This window comes from Panthera uncia, chromosome B1 (genome assembly GCF_023721935.1).
Source record: "Panthera uncia isolate 11264 chromosome B1, Puncia_PCG_1.0, whole genome shotgun sequence".
Taxonomy (NCBI): domain Eukaryota; kingdom Metazoa; phylum Chordata; class Mammalia; order Carnivora; family Felidae; genus Panthera; species Panthera uncia.
In genome coordinates this window covers 92,992,523-93,014,630 of record NC_064811.1, presented here as the reverse complement: position 1 = coordinate 93,014,630, position 22,108 = coordinate 92,992,523, and the positions used below count along the sequence as shown (strand labels likewise).

The 22,108-nt window shown below is 36.9% G+C and overlaps 1 protein-coding gene across 1 annotated transcript in view; it reads right to left on the bottom strand.

Moving 5' to 3' along the window:
* The window catches only part of ANK2 (ankyrin 2), a 254,755-nt gene that overhangs the window by 116,527 nt on the left and 116,120 nt on the right, over window positions 1-22,108 (bottom strand). The window contains exons 9-14 of the mRNA XM_049631065.1: window positions 20,613-20,711; window positions 15,084-15,281; window positions 12,808-12,906; window positions 12,543-12,641; window positions 7,054-7,152; window positions 402-599 (exon numbers count right to left, since the gene is read on the bottom strand). Of these exons, the coding sequence (XP_049487022.1) occupies window positions 402-599; window positions 7,054-7,152; window positions 12,543-12,641; window positions 12,808-12,906; window positions 15,084-15,281; window positions 20,613-20,711 (792 nt within the window). The remainder of the gene's footprint in view (window positions 1-401; window positions 600-7,053; window positions 7,153-12,542; window positions 12,642-12,807; window positions 12,907-15,083; window positions 15,282-20,612; window positions 20,712-22,108) is intronic.

The following is a 22,108-nucleotide window of genomic DNA, read 5'->3' as shown; positions in this document are numbered from 1 at the left end:
TATTGCCAATTTAATGCAATTTTTTTCTTCATTAGTAATACTAGTTCAGTGTATTTGAGAATCTTATATTTTTTCTCTTGGGACTACATTATACATTTTATGATGGAAAGAGAAGAGAAAGTGGCCCTTGCTCTATGGAAATAATCTCAGTTAAAGCACTAGATACCTGTATTAGAAACAATACTAACTAGAAAGATGGAATCTAGCACTCTTTACTGAAGGTATGGTATGGAATTTCACAATCCCCTTTGATGATTTAGAAAATGAATCTAAAATATTTAAATAGGAAGAAGTCAGAGGCCTAAAGGAGATCTACCTTTCTTGATACTCTATCTAGTAGAACAGAGGAATCCTGACTCAGATCCTTCCCGGTCCATGTTGTCATGGAGCCATCCCCTTACCTTGGTAGCTAAAGAGTGGGCTGCTCCTGCTTCCAAGAGGACTGATGCCACATCTACCTGGCCTTCCCTGGCAGAGATGTGCAGGGGCGTGTACCCATTTGTTGTGGCTGCATCTGGATGAGCCATATGTTGTAGAAGCAGCTGGACAATTTCTGTCTTACCAAGGCGAGAGGCAATGTGCAAAGGCGTCTGTTCCTCCTACAACTCAAGTCAAGTAAAAAATTAGTGCCAAAACAAGCCAAACTTCACTGATGACATATTTCACTCAGATGTTTCCTGATGCCTTCTTGGAATTTCTAGTAGTGCCTAGCCAAAAGGATATTATTACTACTCTGACCATGATTTATGGTATATTTTGTTATGGAGGTGACTTGTTTGGTCACAAAATCTTCCTTAGACTTTTCTAGAAGTATGTACTTTCATGAACTTGGTCATTGTTTCCAGGGCACACCCACATGTTTCTCAACTCATTAAGGCTTTAGCCCCCACTAATGCTTAAATACAAACCAACTCGTGGTTCTGAGTAAGAAAAAAAATCTAGTCCAGAGGCCTAAGACCTAGATTCTCATCCAAAAGCTTTCATTAAGAGACAGTACTTATTCTGGGAACTATATCCAGAGGAAAAAAAAGGGATCCAGGGAAAACTGTTCTTACTTAACTCAAACAAGCCAAGGATACAAATGCTGGTCATTTTCTTCAAGTAGGGACTGCATAAAAAGAAGATATCATAATCTGATTTTTTAAAAAAATGCTGTTCCAGGAAACACTGCATATAGTTCTGGGACTTGGATCCAGGACTTCAAAGATGAAATGGAACTCTGGCAAGAAGCAAATGGGGTTAACTATTTGCCGAGTGCTTTCCATTTAGAAACACAGAGAAGACACAGTTGGTACTACGAATAGGGAGGATAGGTTGGAGGAGGCTCAAGAAATCACCTGACTCTAATGTGTAGTCAGAAAAATGCTTTCATTTCAGTGTTAAGAGAACCAGGCCAAGCCATCTTCTTATAAAAAGAAAGTTGAGTATAATCTTAGTGATGAAAAAAGGTATGTCTTTACAATCTGTCCAAAGGCATGTCATAATCAGAGTGAGGAAGGAAAATCTGGGTCAGCATACTGAGCTAAGAATGAATGGAAAAAAGATATAATAGAGTGGGGGAAGAGCTGTTCAAATAAATGCAGTGTCTTAAAGTACCAGAAAAAAGAAGTATTCAGGATGAGAGGAAATAGCATTGTATGAATTTCAGGGTGGTGAAAAGTAAATAATAAATAACAATAATACAAGTATGTTAGTAAGAGAATTGGAATTTTTTGAAAAATTGCAATTTATAAACTTCCTTCAGGTATGATGCATACTTGATCCTATTCTTACAAAAGACCTGAAAAGAAGGCGTAAAATGTAGTATTAGTATCCTTTTCTAGAAAACTGAGATGAAGAGGAAGTAAAGTAGTTCTCCAGGATTGTCACCAGGCTATTAAAACAGGACTTGAACTCAGGCATTGGATTCAAAAGATATTTATTCCTTTATACATTCTACAGAAATAGACACAGTTACATTGGCCACTGAGGAAACTAACAGAATGAAGCGACTCTCAATAGGAAAGGAGACTGCAACACTTCAGAAGATACAACTGTTTTTAAATATATAGCAGAGAAATTAGACAAATGGGGAAAACTGAGTTATGAGGATAAATGGAGAGCAAAACAACAATAAAAGAACTGAAGAACTTGAGAATAGCTATCATGAATATCTGTTGTTTCCGGGTTTCCCTTCTTGCACTTCTGCCCAACAATTTGATAGAGGGGGGTACTGCAAGTGACATAATCTAAAAGGTGTTCTTGATGAGGGAGTGGAAGAATTGGGGCAATGAGGACATCTTAATCTAGGGCTAGTAACAGCCAAGTATTTGGTTAAGTTATCCTTTGGTTCTCAGACTACAGAGCATTCAGGCACTTGATTTTGTTCCCTTCATTTTGTTTTTGTTTTTGTTTAAGAAATAAGCTGTCTTGCCTACTTTCTTCAACTTTTGGTAAGTCCTATCTGAAAGTGAAAAAGAGAAGAACAAACAAATTTGGTTAGAAAGTCTTCCTAATGGTAACTAGAGATATAAGACCTCTAAGGTTTGCAGAATTATTTATTTCCCTGTTGAACTGCAAGAGTTGAATTTGCTGTCCCGAGCTAAAGTTAATTCAAGCCAAGGCAAAGAATTGGGAAAGCACAGAAAATAATATTGATGGAAAGAGATTTAAAAGGGGGGAGGGTTAGCTTGATCCTCTAGGCCTCTTTCAAATATAAGGGGCAATAATTATTCCCTCATCATAAAGTGTCATTGACTGTGATACAGCCTGGACCAGGAAGAGATGAGTTCTGCCTTACTACCACAGGCTACAGTCTTCCCAAATTAGGAAGACTTGCTGAGCCCCAACTCCTTTACCAAGGGTCAGCAACAGTAATGGCTGGGACAAGGTTCAAAGATTTGATAAAATTTCTGCTATTAGTTCTTAGCTAACAGGATTCCCAGGAACCTAATCAACTGGGAGCTGACTAAAATTTTAAGGTGAATTAAGTTTCAAGTGAGTTTAAGCCTAGGGGCCTTCTTATTGCTCAATCCCTAAAGCAAATGTCAGCCCCCCATATAATGCCAACAGAACATGGGCACCTAAAGCAAGAGAGCTCCCCAATGGGCAGGCTCCAGGGGTTCTCTCGGTCATGTCCATGGAGGATACGGGACAAGGAAGAACCTTGATGAGAGCAGCGTCTGAGGGCAAGCATATGGACTGACTGACGAACTTATGCCACTGTAGTCCATGCTCCCCAGTCTGTCCAGCAAAATATGCCTTACGTTCTTGACTGTTGAAGAGAGTATGCCGCTTGCACTTTTCAAATGAGAGATACTGTTGTGAGTACATGATTTTTCTTTCATTATAAATTAGGAGTAGTGCCATGATTATATAACCAGGAGATATTATTTCCAAACCTGATTAAGAAGTATAGACTATCCAGAGAACTTGCCCTTGGAGTTCAGTGTAGTACCTGAGTGTAACTGCTGACCATCTCCCCTTTGACACAGAGTGAATTATAAAGCAATGTATTAGGTTAACAGAGAGAGTTTTCAGAAACGCAGGCATGTGTGTATGCTTGCTGGGAAACCAGCAGGTAAAACAGAACAGATAGATGTTGGTTTTTCTGTTCAATACTCTTCTGGGAAGAGCCCTCCCTCCCTCCCTCCTTTGGGGGAAGGGGACATCCCACACTACACGTGGCTCTGGGGGGACTGCCAATCATCTCATCCCGCCTCTTGAATGGGCATGGAACCCAGGCTTTGATAAGATAACCTGGCCGTAGTGAACAGCACAGGTGGGAAATGTGACTAATTAGAATCCTGTTGTTTGCTTAGATGAAAGAGATAAGGGCTCCCTTTACATCTGAAACGGAGATAATGATGTGAGCAGAGAAAACCTAGGAGAAAGACACAGAACCAAGGAGGAACCTTTTTCTCATCCTTTCTAATTCCATGACCTCAGGTAAGACGGCAACATTTTGAATTTTAGAACTCTAAACCACTCTACAACACAGGGTTGTTCTGTGTGTTGAAGAAGATAATTTGTGTTAAAATACTTTATGAAGTATAAACCGCTGTACAAATGTTAACTAAATCAAAGATTTCCAGGGAAACCTAAAGGGCTAAATAAAAATAGAAACTCATGGTGAAAGTACAACTTAAAATAGAACATGTGAAAAGGAAAACCATAACTTCTTGCTGCTCAGCATAATCCCAGGATCAGGAACATGGGCATCACTTGTGAGTTTTTAGAAATACAGATTTTGGGCCTCATCCCAGCCCTACTGAGTTCAATCTGCATTTTAACAAGATCCCCAGGTGATGTCATGCATAATGACCTTTCATTAGCATGCCTTTATATAAGGCTATGGCAGTTTCTCCTGTCCGCCACAGAAGGATGCTATAAGAAAGGAATTTCACTTGCATCCTAGGGTAGGTGGTGGAGTTGAAAAAACAAACAAAGGGTCATAAAATGTGATACTTAAATAAGGAGGAATAAAAAATTATAGATGTTTATATATGTAGACCATGGCATTAAACATAGTTGCAAAAGAGAAGCAAAACAATAGAATTGATGGAATTTGCGTGTAAAAATAAACACATACATAAATGTTATAATATTTCACAGTAAAGAGTCTGTAGCCCGTGGTTTTTGAGGAAGGGGTTGCAGATGGTACCCAAAAAAGCATAAGGTGATGAATAACAGGTTAAATTGATAACACAAAAAATTGGCAAAGATATATGAAAATAAGCAAATTTCCTTTAAAAATAGAATAAATTAGAGGTGTCTGGGTGACTCAGTTGGTTGAGCGTTTGACTTGGGCTTAGGGTCATGATCTTGTGCTTCACGAATTCGAGCCCTGCATCGGGCTCTGTGATGACAGCTCAGAGCCTGGAGCCTGCTTCAGATTCTGTGTCTCCCTTTCTCTCTGCCCCTCCCCTGCTTGTGCTCTCTCTTTCTCTAATAAAATAAAATAAATAAAACACATTAAATTTGAATATAGAAAGATATTAAGCAGTTTAATTTTGAGAGATAAACAGGAAACCCTTTTACTATTAAATATGGATTACAAATATTTACTAAAAATATTACCACATTTCTGGTAAAAATACTGAAGTTCATGATACTCAGAGTGCATTGATTAACTATATGTATATATATATATATATACATATATATATATATATGTATGTATATATATATATATGTATGTATATATATATATGTGTGTGTGTGTGTGTGTGTATTTTTAATAACTAATGCCAGGTAAGCTTGAAAGGAAATGAGAATAGATGGAACACAGAAGGTTTTTAGAGCAGTAAAACTACTCTGTATGATAAGGATGGATACATGTCATTATACATTTGTCCAAACCCACAGAATGTGAAACGCCAAAAGTAAACCCTAATGTAAACTATTGACTTGGGGGGATTATGATGTGTCAATGTGTGTTCCTCAATTCTAACACATGTACTGCTCCTATAGGGAAAGTTGATAACGGGGTGGCCTATGCCTGTGTGGGATCAGGGAGTATATGGGCAATCTCTGTAACCTCCTCTCAATTTGCTGTGAACCTAAAACTGCTCTTAAAAACTAGTCTTGGAAGGGGTGCCTGCGTGGTTCAGTCAGTTAAGCATCCAGCTAAGGTTCAGGTCATGATCTCACAGTTGGTGAGTTCAAGACTCACACTGGGTTCTCTGCTGTCAGCACAGAGTCAGCTTCGGATCCTCTTTCCCCCTCTCTCTGCCCCTTTCCCACTCGTAGGCACTTGTGCTCACTCTCTCTCTCAAAAATAAATGAATGTTTAAAAAAAAAAAAAAGTCTTGGGGGTGAGAGGAAACAAGAAAAGTGCCAAGGCAGAGAAGAATACAGTTTGGATAACAAAAGCTCTAAATATATAAGAACATAAAATACCAATGATGATTACCAAAGAACATAAATTACATTGCTCACACAATGGATAAAAAGGCAGATAAAATCCAGAAGGACAAGAGTAATGTTAAGGCTGCCCATGTTTCACTGTATTTTTCATGAAGGTCTGTAGAAAAAATTCTATTAAGTTCATAGAGTCAGAGAATATTAAGGAAGTCTGCAAAGGAGTTTCAAGTCCAACCTTTATATTTTAAGGACCTAGAAGTGCAATGACTTGCCTGAAATAACAATGTGTAAGGACTCCAGCCAGATGTTTTCATTCTAATACAATACCATTTCTAAAAGGGAGTCATGATGGTACAAGTCAAGCTGAAGTGAGTTCTAGCTTAGGTACTTCAAATATTGAAGCAGAGAGAATCCCAAAGATGCTAGTGCAAAATAATTAATTAATTAATTAATTAAAGGAACGACGTGAAAAAGGAAATTGAAGGTATAGTACACTGATAAAAAATTACTAGCATATTCAGTGTAGACGAAGAAGGTGAGAAAAGCAAATGGGAAGTGAATTAAAAAAAAAGGGAAGGAAGGAAGGAAAAATCAAGCTGTGAAGGGATTTGAAGCAAGTAGAAACAAGAGAATCTGATCAAGTAACCTCGAGACCCCAACTGTTCTACTTGGAATCACAGAAGTGCAGACTGTCTAAATACGTAAAATCATAGTAAGGAGAAAAGTATAATTCATGATAGAAAGGAGGAAAATAATAGAGATAAATGTACAACATTAAAACTTTGAGTATAATTTGCCTGTAAGTAACTAGTAAGGAATGTCTGTGGCAATTTGATTGGCTTATGGTATGAAATATATTTTAATACGCATACTATGTCTATAATACGGTAAATTTTTTAAATTCATGAAAAGAGATATAAGTAAAAGTGTTTCCATAGGTTAAAAAATTATTAGGCTAGTCAATGCTATATTTCTTAGAGACTAAATTATACATTTTTTTCAAAGTTAATGTTTCTGAAATTGGGGTGCATTTCCCATTGTGTATATTTACTATACCATTTCCTTTTTTGCCTGTAAAACTGCTATTGAATTGATACTTTTGCATACAATCCATGGCATTTCCAAGTCAGGGACATGAAGAATAGCATTCCGTCATAAAGGTGAAACTCATGCACGCGGTAGGAGAGAACCTCCGGCACCAGCACGTACCCTGGCTCTGGCATCGACAAGGGCACCATTTCTCAGGAGGCATCGGACCACTTCCACCTGCCCTGCCCGGGCTGCCATGTGCAATGCAGTCTCCCCACGCTGCCAGGAAACAGAGACCATTGAGTCATAAGTAAATTCACTGCTCTGAATGGTCAAGGATGAAAATGTGCCTGTTTGTGAAATTCAGCAATCAATCCAAAGGTTTAGGAAATCTATGAAAAGGTATAATTATTTCATAATTATTTAGTCTGAAACAATACAGTTTTGTATCTTCTCCATCTTCATAAGGATAAAACAAATGTTTTTTAGGTTTTTTTTTTTCAGTCCATGACAAACAAGTGAACTTACCCCAAAATCCGGTATACCCTGAGGTTTAACTTCATAGTTAATTTGGCATAATTTAAATTGCTTTAGGTGAGGGGCACCTGGGTGGCTCAGTCAGTTCAGCATCTGACTTTTCATTTGGGCTCAGGTCATGATCTCATGGTTTGTGAGATTGAGTCCTGCATCAGGCTGTGCACTGATTGTACAGAGCCTGCTTGGGATTCTCTCTTTCTTTCTCTTTCTCTCTCTCCTCCTCCTCCTCCTCCTCCTCCACCTCCTCCTCCTCCTCCCTTCCTTTCTTCTCTCTCTCTCTCTCTCAAAAATAAATAAATAAACATTAAAAAAATACTTTAGGTGTTATCTTTTATCCTTCAAACCTAAAATCTGTCATTGTCACACTTGACTATGTGATTACAACTTGACCCCATTTTAAGGAGAAACTCTACATGCTAGATCAAGTCAACACAGTGCAAAAAAAAAAAAAAATCACATCATTTGTACTATACATAAGTTATTCCTTTTCAGAATTCAAAATTTACTTCCAAAATAAACTCTTTTACATTCAATTTGTCTTTGTGTTGTGAGGCTAGATGAGGGCTATTCACATAAGAAATGTGATTGGCCCCGGATGTCCCCTATTTATTATTAATGAGCATATTTAATTATAGACGGTTATTTGAGAGAACTACCAAGAGATGAGTAAAGCAACTGTTAACAGCTTCATCTGTTGAGGTGGGCAGCACCAGGCATCAGGTCATTCCTCAAGTGTTTTCATGCCCCATCAAGATAGGGCACACTTGTCAGGAAATGGTAGCTTAAGTTGCAGCATGAAGGATGATGGTTAGATGAAAGGGTTTTTGTCATCGAAAACTTTGTTAAGTACTGCCTGTGAGAGAGGAGTTTTTGTTTGTTTGTTTTAATCAACGTATTTTAAAACCCCGTGTTGTTCTGAAGAAGGCAGGGGTTCATTCTTCCAAACAATTTTATAGTTATAAAAAACCAACACACTGGAATAAAAGGGATTACTTCTAGTCACCACAACTGTTCTAGAAAATAAAGCTGATTTCAACTATGTAAAGTAAACCACTCCAAAGAAATGCAATTGATCTTAAGTTGGTTGTGGTAATTGCATATTTCTGACAAATTCCAGTGAATCATTTCTTCTGATTCCTTGCACAACTTAAGTTTGGCACATAGCTCACAGTTCATTTTATTTCCTAGTATCAGAGACCCATTCCTTATGAAGTTATGAAAAATTCATTTCAAATGATTTGATTTTGAAAGCATTAACCTGGATGTCTACTCTATTTTTTTTTTCTGTTTTATTGATGATTCACTTATCTTCTAATGGCCTTAATGATGACAAGTTTTGACTTTTGTAAAGTAAATGCATCTGAAGTGTGCTGTCTCATAAAACACATTATTGGAATAGCAATATTTGTCCTTAACCTTTGGGTGTATGGCAAGATTTTTCCTCTTTGGACACCCACGATTTCAAACTTGTTTTCTATATCACTTAACCTGTCTCTAAATAGATGAAGTTAAGATCTAACTATTAAACAATCACAAAAAGCCCTCGTATCTTTATTCTATTTCTAAGACTAACAGAAGTATAGCAATTTTACTAATGTTAGTAGAAATGAAGACAAAAATAAATTTCCTTATAAGAAGTTATGGTGTCATGAGTTCCTACTTATGGATGGATTTATATGTTTAGTTTACAAGCCAAACTTTATCAATAAGGAGTTTTCAGAATGTAAAATGTTTCCAATACTAGTCTTAATATTTCCAATAACCTTATTTTATTTTATACTTAAAATGAGTTATTTTTATGATATTTATATATTTAAAATCAATGAGTTAGATATAAAACCTAATCTAAAATATTAAACACTATGTTCAAAGAAAAGTTATATATGTATGTGTATATATATATATACACACACACACATACACACACGGCTCTCCAATTGAAAGCAATGGTCTTGTTCATTTCTTATTTAATGACTCTGGGGTACTTGATTTTTATTGTACATTTCCCTAACCCTTTTATATTTATATTACCCTTGTTTATACATAAGTATAAACAAAACAATGAAAGAAGGCGTATATTATTTTAATGACTTCCATTTCTTGATTGTTGGGTACCTCATCTTATTCAACACCCTTGTTTTCTTTATCTTAAACTAATTCACCTCAAGTACTGGGGGGAATTTTTAAACATAATATAAAGTGTGAACTTTGGCGTGAACTCATTGATTTTTATATGCGAAAACTTGGTAATATCTCACACCATACTCTGGACAGACCCCAAAGTGCTTAGTTTTCGACTCCCATGGTTGTCAACGGATACTTTGGATTATGGATGTATTACAACTGGTAGTTCCACTTCCCAGGTTTTAAAGTGCAAAGTGCATTTGTGAGCTTTCCGGAAAGGAAGCTTTGCAATAATAATATCTGTGCGTGATTCAGTTATTGGTACATCTCACACTTGGAATGAATTTTGAGACAAAAACAAGACTGGCAAGAGAATGGGTATGCTCATGTCCAAAGCAGGTACTAAATTTTTCATGCCCCTCTTCTCAGTTGTTAAAACTGATTTGGCCGACAGCTACATTGACTTCCACTTTGGCTGCATCAGTTGGAAAGCATCAAAGCACAACAGACAGCATTACATTCAAAAATGCAACAGGATTTCAGGCAACACACAAAGGCTCCAAGGGTGGGGTACTTTGGGGTCAGGAAATGACCAACTCTCACACAGCGCGCAGGCAGTCAGGGTTCACACAGTTTCTTCATCTGCACAGAGTTTTGGATCCAGTAGTTATATCCTCATGTCCTGAGAATGCACAAGTTCACAGGCATCCCACTGCTAGAGAAATGAAATTCCTCTAAATGTAGGTTGCCAGATTTAGTAAATAAAAATACAGGATGACCAGTTAAATTTGAATTCCAGACAAACAATGAATAATTATCTTAAGATAAATATGTCTCAACTATTGCACAGGACATACTTATACTAAAAACAATTACTTGTCATTTATCTGAACTTCGAATTTAACCAGGAGTTCTGTATTTTATCTGATAACCCTATCTATCTACATGGTGTCTGCTCCCTGAAGGACATTTAATACAAAAAAAAACAAAAAACAAAAAAACAAAAAAACAACTAGGAAACATGTTAAGAGGATTACATTAGCAGGTGCCTCTCAAGTATTTGTTTTGAGGGAACTGAAGGGAAAGAGTATGTAAGAGACAAGTGAGAAGATAAAACAAAGTGAACTTTATAGTGACTGGTATGTTGAAGTTTAGTTTGATATTACAATTACCGAAATTGGGATTTCGCAGCCTAAAGGATGCGAGCATTTTTTTATTGTTTTGATTAATATTTTATTTATTTTTATTTGAAAATCTACACATAGCCTACATAGTGCTTTTCTTTTTTTTTTTTTTTGCAGAGGGGAGCATATGAATATGGAATAAATCCATAACCATCAAATGGTTTGGAATTGGTCAGTTAAGAAACAAATTAACAGTGGCCATAGAATCACACAACCATTTCATGTGGAGTTTCTTTGAAGATTCTATAAAATTCTCCCCTCAAAAATATTAACCTAGGGGATTTCAATAAAGCATCACATAGAATATACTTATATATGTTACTCTTATGATAACATAATTTAACACAGTATCACCATTGTTCCTTGATCCTGAAGGCATTGAAATGTAAATACGGAAAATACAGTATAGTGGGAAAATATACAGAGCACTTTCCTTGAAAGTTACTGGTTCATACAGGTCTCAGTTTAAAAAAGAGAGGTGGTCACCATCTCTGCACAGAAAAAGGATGTTGATTACTTTTAAAGTTCTAAGAAGTAACTAGAAATTAAACTCAAATTGGCATGTTTTTAAATTACTCTTATCCTTAATGGAATAATTAAAGATTAATTTATGATATTATTACCTTCGGACCAATAAGCTATAATTAGGGAAATATAAACATAGACTATATTTCAATGATTTAATGGTTTTATGCTCCAATTGGGAAATAATATAAAGAGAGAGTATTAAATAATATTTAAACCAAATTAATTCATCTCACATGGATTTTGTCCATGCATCAGAAACTTAGCACAGAAATAGTGTGTAAAATGCAAAGACATGAGAAAGTGAGAGGGAATGCAAATGAAAACATTCTGTTTCACAACTCAAATGGAATGATATACCAAAATTTAACAACGGTAGTCAATCAATTGCTTTTGAAAATATGACTCAATAATAAGCACTGATGCTTATTGGGGGAGAGTTATCTCTATCGTATACTTAAAAAAAATCTCAATATTCCAGTGGCCCCCTGTTGAGCTCTAAATACTGACTACACCTTGTGCAGGGTAAGGAGAAATTTTGCATTCAACGATCAAAGTTTAAAGTGGCAGACTCCAAGAAAATTAAAGAAACATAAGGAAGTTGGAAGTTAAAATCCTAATTCAGATTAGGCAGAAGAATTCTGGGACATCCAGTAGTCCCTGGCAGAATAAACGTCTGGAGATCAACATTCATTTCAAGATACACGAAAAAGTCATAATGGTATAATTATTTCAGGTAAGAGAGGCTCCACTCTAGCAAACAAAATGAAATCAAAATGAAAAATCAAAGTGAGGTTAGAAAATGAAAAGTCCATGTTATTGAAAGAGGAAGAATCTGATATCAAATGAAAATCCATAATATGGGTCTATCTCTGGTTAACTATCTGCTATGAGTCATTGTGGTACTGACTTCATATGACAATCAAAATTACCTGGACTACAATTCACTCAAGCAACTAGAATGTGTCCTTAAGATTTTATTCCAACCAATCATTCATTCACATTCTGAGGAGCTTTCAGAATGTATTTTGTTCTAATAAATGGATTCACGATGCATGTTTAATCCATCTGCACCAGGAAGCTGAAACAGCTTCCACAGCTTACATTCTATTTTCTAACACAATTGTTCTCAGCGAAGGTCTGGTGATTATTTTAATAACTTGTTATTATGGAGGCTCTTCTCAAAACTCGGCTGCTCTACCTATGATGACATACACACGGACATCCCTACACACATCCAGACTCTCTTTTCCTCTCGCTCCTTCTCCCTGTGGTTATTCTGACCCAAGCCATACTCACAATGTTAGTGACATCTGGAGAGGCTCCGTTCTGCAGCAGAAGGAGGACAATGTTCAAGTGGCCCATGAAGGCAGCCACATGTATTGGTGTGAGGCCAGACTGCGAAACAAAGCAACAGCAGTTTTACTCCTCTGCACCAGTGGGGGCTTTGGGGACTTCTTCAGATAAATAACACTTGAGTAAAGAGGACAGAAGATGGGGGACAGGAAGGGAAAGAAGGAGTAAGAGAAGGAATGTTTCGTGACAAGCTGAAACATTTTTCTACCTCTGTGATAGCTTGGATTGAAGCCCCATATTTCACCAGCAGTTCCATGACTTTGATGCGGTTTTTCTTGCAGGCAATGTGCAGTGGAGTAAAACCATTCTGTGCAAAAGACAATCAAGTTAGTTGAAAACATGCAGAAACGATCCTCACGCAACTCCATGCTGGCACATTGCAGGCAATAATGTTACATCGTCACATAATGTTACCATTTTTTCAAATGCTGTAGGTGTTGGAAATTTGGAAAGAAAAGTGGTGTGTGCTCCCGTAGGCCCCCAACTTTGTTTATATGTGGGGGGCCTGTATAGAATTCTATTCGTGTGGTTACAGAGAAAAACAAAAGTAAAGAAAACTGCATGGGCCTCCTTACCAGAAGTTCGGAGATGTTTTAAAGTATACTGATTGGTCAGGTGATGAAATGGCTTGAAGGTGCATGGAAGGTAAACATCTATTTTTCTGATGAAAGACCATTTCTTAGGGCATAAAAACTGTTCATCTGTTTGACTTCAAAACTCTACAGGCATGACTGCCTCTACAACAAATGTTTCAGCTTCGCTAACATCTTCAGGCAGGGGGTGTTGCAAATTAGCAGAAATCATTATTTATGCTAATAATTTTTACATCCAAAAGTTATATATCTTCCATTAAGAAATTTTTGTAAGGAATTGTTGTGTATTAGCAGAAATCATTATGCTGATAATATTTTATATCCAGAAGTTATATTTCTTACATTAAAACATTTTCAATTTTATCATTTTATAAAGATACGATTATTAAGTTCTTGAATGTTTTCAAGACAAGTATGGAGAATTTCTGGAATTAGTGGAATAAGATATCTCTGAGGCAAATGAATGTGGAGATGTCTCTAAGACAGTTTTTAACTTTCCAAACTAGGCAATGTGTAGGAATTGGGGGCAATTACATAAAAATTTGTTAATTAGTCCCATGCTTAACCCTTATATGTAAGTATTATAATTTTATTTGAACAATTATCCCTTTGAACAATTATCATTTGAACAATGATCCCTACATACAGAATGGCTATGTCTGTTCTGCCAGTTAGTTACTTTGCTTGTCCGAATGGGGACTGATCATCAGTCAATATTTTTCTACACTAGCAGTTCTCAAGAAAGCATATTGTCTTACTTAACCTAATGACTTATTATTCTTCACGATGTTCAAGTCACTTCCCATTTATAAGTTATGTAGTAAGCCAGGTATAAATAGCCAAATGTATGTGTAGCACTTAAGTGATTTTTAATTATGAGTGTAATATTTTATAAGCTTATTGACCACTATCCAAATGAAAGTGAGTATTTTCCTCCTTATAAGAAAATAAATATCCTTATATAATTTCATATAACCCTAAAAATATATTTGCTTCCTGGGCAATTAGGAATAAATTGATTCCAATGGAAAATTTTCTAATAAAAATAAGATTTATTGTTTAATAATTCTCATGGCACTCTCTCATTTTAAATATTATCTGAAGACTAATTTAACTGGCATAAACCATGTACATGTATAGGATAAAGGCTTGCTTTTAGTTTGAGAATTAGGAAACAAGAGGCATAAATTAGTACATGCCTAATACTCCCAACGATTATTGTTAGAATATAAGTGAAGCAAGGAAGATTTATTCAATATTAGACCTTGGGAAATACATATGCTGCTCTAGGGACAGCCTCTTGTAGATTTCTCTTGACCAATTCCCATAATAGTTTACATGAAATGTTTCTTGAAGCAGGAAAGTGCTAAGCATCACTTTTCTATTAGACTGTGTTTGGGGAATCAGGTCAGTAAGGAAATTCTCTAAGTGAACTCTTTGCAGGCTTACATTTTACCCTGTCTTAACATGGTCAAACCTACTCAGCACTTTAAAACCATTTTTTCCCCAAATAGAGATTAATAACATTCAACTTTTCTACACTTTCATTCTGACTTGGCATAGAGGTGTTTAGAATTTATTTTGTGATTTCCTATTTTCAACTTCTATTTTCCATTTAAAAGTGCTTACCACTACAGAAATTTCATATCTATCTGAAGCTTGCTAGTTGTGGAAATGGTACCTTGGTGTTTTCCTAAATCTATCCTTGCTCACCATCATTTAATAGCAAACTGTGAAGGCATGAGGTAGGCAGGCCACTTGTAGGCGGCAACAAACTTAGCAGAATTAACTTCATATATGTAACCACACTTTGCTGGTGCACCATTGATCAATCACTACGGTATACTGATCTCAGTCTCTATTCTGTTAATGTGGACTAGGTCAGGTTTACCAGAGCTCTGGCGTTTGGATTGGCTCTTTTGTCCAGAAGGAGTTTGGTGACACGGTAGTGGCCACAGTGTGCAGCAACGTGGAGGGCCGTCAGGTAGTCTAGGGTGACATCGTCAACAGGCGCCTTGTGCTGTAACAGGTGCTTCACACATTCCACATGGTCCCCCTGTGCAGCCATGTGAAGTGGAGACAGCCCGTTCTGCATATCGAAAACACAACAAGACCAAGTCCACATTTCAGTCATGACTTCCAGGTTGTGAAACACAGCAAAGTCAGTTCTTGATATCTGGTACAGTTGGTAGCAGAGGGAAAAATAATCTCCACTTGACATCTAAATGTATGGTAGACTGTGTGAGGTGCTGAGGGAAGCTAAGAGAACATTTAATTTCATAATTATGCTATTTTAGGCAAAACAGAAATTAATACATCTTTTGTGAATGAATACATGATACTGTGTGGCAATTCAGATGGCTCTCACAATTCTTAGGGCAATGTTAGATATTTAAAACAAGCGATGGCTGATGCTGAAATTATTTGTATCCAATGCCACTCAATTAATCTCTCTGCAAGATTTTCTTTACTTCTAAATGGGGGGGGGGTGTGGATGAAGGAGGGTAAAGTGGGTTCATCAAGGAGAGAAAGATATATTGATCGTCTCTTAGATCCGTGCTGCTCTGAAATTCTAGAATTCCTTTTTCCTATCATGAGACGTGAACTGGACTTGGAGAAAGCAGTCAGGTAAGGGCTGAAAAGTGTGAGACAAATGTGGATCATGTGCCAATGACCTTCCAGCTTTTAAATTTTGAAAATAATATAAATTTATCATCATTGATGGTGCCCAAAACAGCGTTAGTCTTAATTGTCAGAGAAGGTCAATAGCAGGAATGTAAGATAGGAGGGTAATTCACTGAGGATTATCAGTTTAGGTAAGACACTCAGTTTTAAAATTTAAATAAATAAGCTTATAAGAAAAAATACGTCAAATTAGGGCAGAAACTAAATTAGAAAACATCTGCCCATTAAAAAAGAGTCTTTTCTTAATAAGCAATGCAAATACAGTGACTAGGGAATAATTGTTGACCAAGTACCCAGCTTGGAAGTCATTACATTCAAAGAAGTAGAAACTGTGTCTGGATAAAAAGCCAGAATGTGCTGAAGGCCTGATATTCTCAACAAGGAAGGTGATTTCAACAATGAGGGACAACTGGAACCAAATACAGCAAAGTCTTCACTTGTGATTTGGGGTGGCAGAAGTATGCAATTCTGAAATTATTAATATACTTTCTTTGTTTTTTGAATACTCTTTGCCCATAATTATTGCTTTTATGTTAAAAAATTCTTGAAATGAGCTTAGAAGAGCAGGGTGATGAGAAGGTATTTATGCATTGGAGGGGAGATAGCATAAGGGCAAAGTGTAGAAGAAATTCAGGCCTTGGCAGTATCTGGGGTGATGTGTGGCATGTGTCTCTGACAGTCTACCAATCTTTAATGTGGTTTTATCCACTTAAAAGTTATGTGGAAAATAAAATCTTCAGCAGTTAATTCTTTGTTACATTTCACAAATATTTACTGCATACCTACTTAGGTTCTGATCAAGTACTGAGGGTACAACTAGAAACATAACAGACAGGGACCCCCTGTCTTCATGGAGGTAACATGTGGTGGACAGACAATTCAAAAAGAATAAGAATTAAAATATATAGTATGTTAGAAGACCATCAGTGTTTTGTTTTTTTTAAATTTTTTTTAACATCTATTTTTGAGAGATAGAGAGAGACAGAGTGTGAGCAGGGGAGGGGCAGAGACAGAGGAAGACACAGAAACAAAGCAGGCTCCAGGCTCCGAGCTGCCAGCACAGAGCCCCATGCAGGGCTTGAACTCACAAACTGGGAGATCATGACCTGAGCTGAAATCCGATGCTTAACCAACTGAGCTATGCAGGTGCCCCAGAAGGCCACCAGTATTAAGAAGAACACTAAAGCATTGGATGGCCAAGGGAGTTTGTGTATATGAGTGCACTGTGGATAGGTTAGCCAGAAGTAGCCTCGCTGACAAGGTGAGTTTTGGTGAAAGACATGATGACAGTATGAGAGCTGGTCCTGCTCATCTGGGGGAGAATATTTGAGGATGAGGAAAAGCAAATACAAGCATGTCCGGTTGAGACCACCAGCATGACTGATGAACAGTAGGGAGCAGAATGCAGCTGAAGACACGTGAATAAGAGGAGTGAATAAGGAGAGCAATTCAGGCAAGAGACCTACAAGGCAGGGTGGACTTTTTGATTTCTACTTGGAGGGAGCTGGGATGCTTTTGGAAGGTTTAAGACAACAGGATTACTCTGGCTGTTCTGTTGAGAATATACCGAATGGGGTTAAATGAGAAAAAGGGAGTCAAATTAGCATCTCTTGCAATCATTGAGGTAGGGTTGATAGTGATCTAGACCAGGGGGGTGGTAATAAGACTGTTAAGAAATTGCTGAATTATGAGGTATTTTGAGGGAAAACGTGACAAGGTTTAGTGATAGGATATGAAGAGAGAGGAGAGTCAAGCACTGCATGATGTATTTGACCTGTGAAACTGAAAGAATGGGATAATAAACATCATTTGAGATCAAAAGACTACAAGAAGGATTAGGAGTAGGGGTGAGGGAAATATCAGCAGCTGAGTTTTGAACTTACTAAATTTGAGATGCACAGTAGACATCTATGCAGCAATGGTAAGTTGACATCTACAATATAGAGCTCTGGAGATACATAGATGTGTGTCATCAGCGTATAAGTTGTATTTAAAGATGAAACTGGATGAGATTTCTTAGTGAGTATGGATAGACAAATAAACAAAGTGAGCTCTGGAGGTTCTAACATTCAGTGACGTGGGAGAGAAGAGGCGACAGGCAAGGAGACTAAGCAGAAGGAAAGACAGAGGGGTGTAATGTCCCAGAAGACAAATAAGGAAAGGAAAGTGTTTTGAGAAGAGAGGAGCAAGCAACTGTGTCAGACGATAGCAAGAGGAGAGAACACAGACTATATGGACAGATTCACGTAATTGGTAGATAGGAAGACAGGAGTCTATAGAAATTCTCTTCTGATTACTTCAGTTCTGTCAGTGCTGTGAGAAGTGACAACAGAGAAAGAAGTCTAAAGAAAGAAAAAAGTATAGAACAGTCAGGTAGCAGGGAGTAAGAGCGAACACACTTGGGAAACATATCGTGATTGTCAGGCAGCATTAAAGGTCAAGTTGAGGTGAGCAATTATGAATTTATAGTGAACCCAGTCAGTACGGCCGGGTGTTTTCTGCCACCACACTCAGCTGCAAGATTTGATCAGGGTCAAATATAGCAAGTGAGCATGAATATGTCAGGGAGTGATATGAATGATTATGCTGGGCAAAAGTGAGGGCATAAAAGTAAATGAGGGACAGTAAAACAGTGGCTGATGGACTCAGAAGAATAAACACATTTCTAGAGTTGGGGTTCCAGAGAAAGGTAGCTAAAACATACAGGGGTGTTTGGAGAGTCAGAGGTTAGACACAGAAAGGGGGGTTTACACAGGGTTTACAGTTACCAAATTGAGAGGCCAACCAGAAAGGTCATCTACAGCTGTGGCCAAGATCATTAAAGTCATCATGTATTAGAAGAGGGGTTGTGGTGAAGAGTCAGTTTGCCAAGAGCTAGCATTTTCAAATAATGGGGGGGGGAGTGAGTAGATAGATGAATATTTGCTTCAAGGAGGACTAATGGATGATTCAAAACCGGGAGTTTTATGTAAGGGGAAGAATAGTCTGGCATTAGGTGCCTATTCCACTCACAGGCTTATGGTATCAACTTGCCAACCTGATTAGTTCATCTTCTCCCTGTTCTTTACCCTGAACATAGCTCTACTTTTTGTTATTATCTCCTTATCTATCTTACCCACTCAATTTTGAGCTTCTTGAACAAACACTGTGTATTATTTACCTTGATAGCTCCTTAGTGATCAGAACACTGCCTGGCGCATTGTAGCTACTCAATATGATAATTGTATGCATGGATGAATGAATGACTGAATAAATGAATAGATACAATCATGCAGTCACAGATACTTTATGCTAGATCCTTACATATAAGTGATATTTGATATTATAAGAAAGCCAGTAAAAAATTCATCTAGGTAATCCATTGTCTTCATTAGTGACATGACAATTTTAGGTGAACTCTGTAGACAAGACTATTTTATAGTTTGTGGAAAAGCAAATCTGTCTGTTCTCAATTTGATATATGTTTTTTATTGGTTGCAACATGACTGGTGAAATTTTGTTATTTTCATTTAAATTTCAATAAGTTTTCTCCACAAAACTTTCTACAATTATCTCTGCATTATCCAGCCCAAAATGTCACATTTTAAAGATAAAACTCTACAACACTCATGGTATCAGTATGAGAATGAAAATAATACATACGATTTGAAACTACCATTTCATGGCCTATAGGGCACAGCTTTAAAGATTAAGTTCATTCTACACATATTTTAAATATGTGGGCTGGGTTTTGCTCCAAATAATTTCAAATAAATATTCAATTAAAATATAATACAAATAAAAAAATTTGTTTATTTTGGCTGTCTATTCTTCTCAGTTTACCCTAGTAAAAGCATCAGTTGGTGCCAATCCTGTTCAGGGGCTAGGCGAGGTAGAATACAGAGAAAATGTAAGAAGTGTCCTTTGTCTAAATTTTTCTTGTATTAAGGATCTGATTGTTGCATATGCTATAAAATAGTTCTGTGTGATTATTTTTTATCTGTATCTCATGATATTCCTTGGTAACCCAAAGAGTGGCTAGAAAATGGGGACTTGCACAGTAATAATGCTTGTAAAATACATTTTGTAATGAAAACCTCCAACAAATCAGTTCCCGGTGCAGGTTTTGGTTAGAGTTTTCTTCATAGTTGAGCATATGGATGAAATAAGACAAGAAATGCTAGATGTACTGTGCCATAGAGAATGTTAGGCTTGTTTAATGGTTCTTCGTAGATGGCCTATCCTAAACTGTGCTTTCCATGTCATCTACTAATCCTAAATACAATCATCCAACACCATTGATAAGTAATTCTTTTTACTAGTATTGCCTAAGACATAAAGATTAGAGAGCCAAAAGAATATCTTGTATTGCTAATTGTGCTACTTTAAAAGACAATTTTATATGTATTTTATAGCATCCCACAGAATCATAAAAGTACAGATCTATAGAATGTAAGGAATATTCTCATTTATATACAATATACTCATTTACATATAATAGAAATATATTCAAATTTCCATCTGTGGTAAAAATATAGAAAGAACTTGAAGGTATACATTCAACCCATTTTAATGCCTGTATTTTTTAGTTTTAAATAACTTTAAAACAGTTTGATATACACTCCTCATTTCTAGCACGCAATTGTTGAGTAATTAGAAACTACTTGATTAATGCTTTGATTTCAAGAAGAAAAGACATATTCAAAAAAGTGGCTTAAAGAGTTCTTTAGATCCCATCTTACCCATAATGACCCACCTTAGTCCTTGCCAGCAAGGGAGCACCCCGTTCCAACAGAAGTTCTACCACTTGGTCATGTCCACTTCTTGCAGCACAGTGAAGGGGTGTCAACCCATCCTGTCCAAAGAATTGAAGAATTAAGCCTGAGTTAACTTAAACACACACACACACACACACACACACACACACACACACACACACAGATTGCCTCTTATGCCCCTTCAAAGAGAAGGTTTCCTGAACTTGTTCCTAGTGATTCAATACATCAGTAATAGAACTATTAGTTAAATGATAGAGGAGAAGAGTGAGAGGAAGACAAGACAGTGAGAGATCCTGACAGAGGGCAAGAGAGAGAAAAAGAAAGATAGGGATGAAACAGAGTGAGGGTGTAGGCAAGCGAGATCTCACATGCAGAGGTTCAATGTAAAAACACATGTTGTTGGCCCTGTGTTTTCCTGTTTGGGAAGACGGAAAGGCAGAGTTTGTTGCATTTGTCGAACTTGAAAACCCTACTTGCTTGAAACTACAACCAGATGTTATATCATTAAACTATTTTCATTTTGGTTGCCCTAACATAATTTTACCCCCAAATTCTTCTTAACCTAATTTGTCCATCTATGTCATCTCTTGAATTGTTACTAGTTTTATAAATTCTCCTAAAATGCTCCCTGCTGCTCATGAGAAGAAAGTCATTTTATTCACATTCTTCTAAAGGTTTCCACATATATTTTTCAACATTTTAAAAACTACATAGATATTTCTCAGAGGTGAAATTTGTTATTAATAATAATAGCATTAAAAAGGTGTCAAACAGAATTATGGCACAACTGTGTGTTACGTTACTTATAAAACTTTCTGACCTTGATGCTTCTCAGGTAGTTTCTGATTCCAGAGAAATCCTCAAATTCCCTCTGTCTTTTGGATTTTATTTCTCTTTAGGGTGAAATGGCCAGAGAGCAGAGTGCATGGGTAATATCAGGCAAAATGTACAAACGATGGGTAAGAAGTGAGAGAGAAAATGAAATCCTGAGTACATAAATTAACTAGAGATTTCAAGCTTAAGGGAAAAAAACAGATTGTCATGGGGAAAGACATTGAGAAGGTAGGTAGCATTCAGAGAAAATGAGGGATGGGGACGTTAAGAGGACTTCAAAAGCTGAATTTTCCAGAACTCTAATAGCTTATCTTTTGTGTCTCTGTTTCCAGGACCATTGTTCTGAATTATGTTTTCCCCCTAATAAATATAAGTCATCTGAATCACAACACTCTTCCTATCCCAACATTCTGGGATCCTATGCTAGGTATTTTCCCTTTACCTTCCAGATCCATGCTCTACCTTTCTCTCCTCTGCTCCATGTCTGACAGAAAGAACTCTAGATTGTATTGGTGAGCCACCTTGCCCTCTGGCTTCTGGTTGACTATGGAAAATGCAGCAAGACCTGAAGCCACTCTGTAAAGGATCTCCCTAGTCTGACTGTGTCTCTTTACCAAATATTATGCTCCTGCCAAAGCAG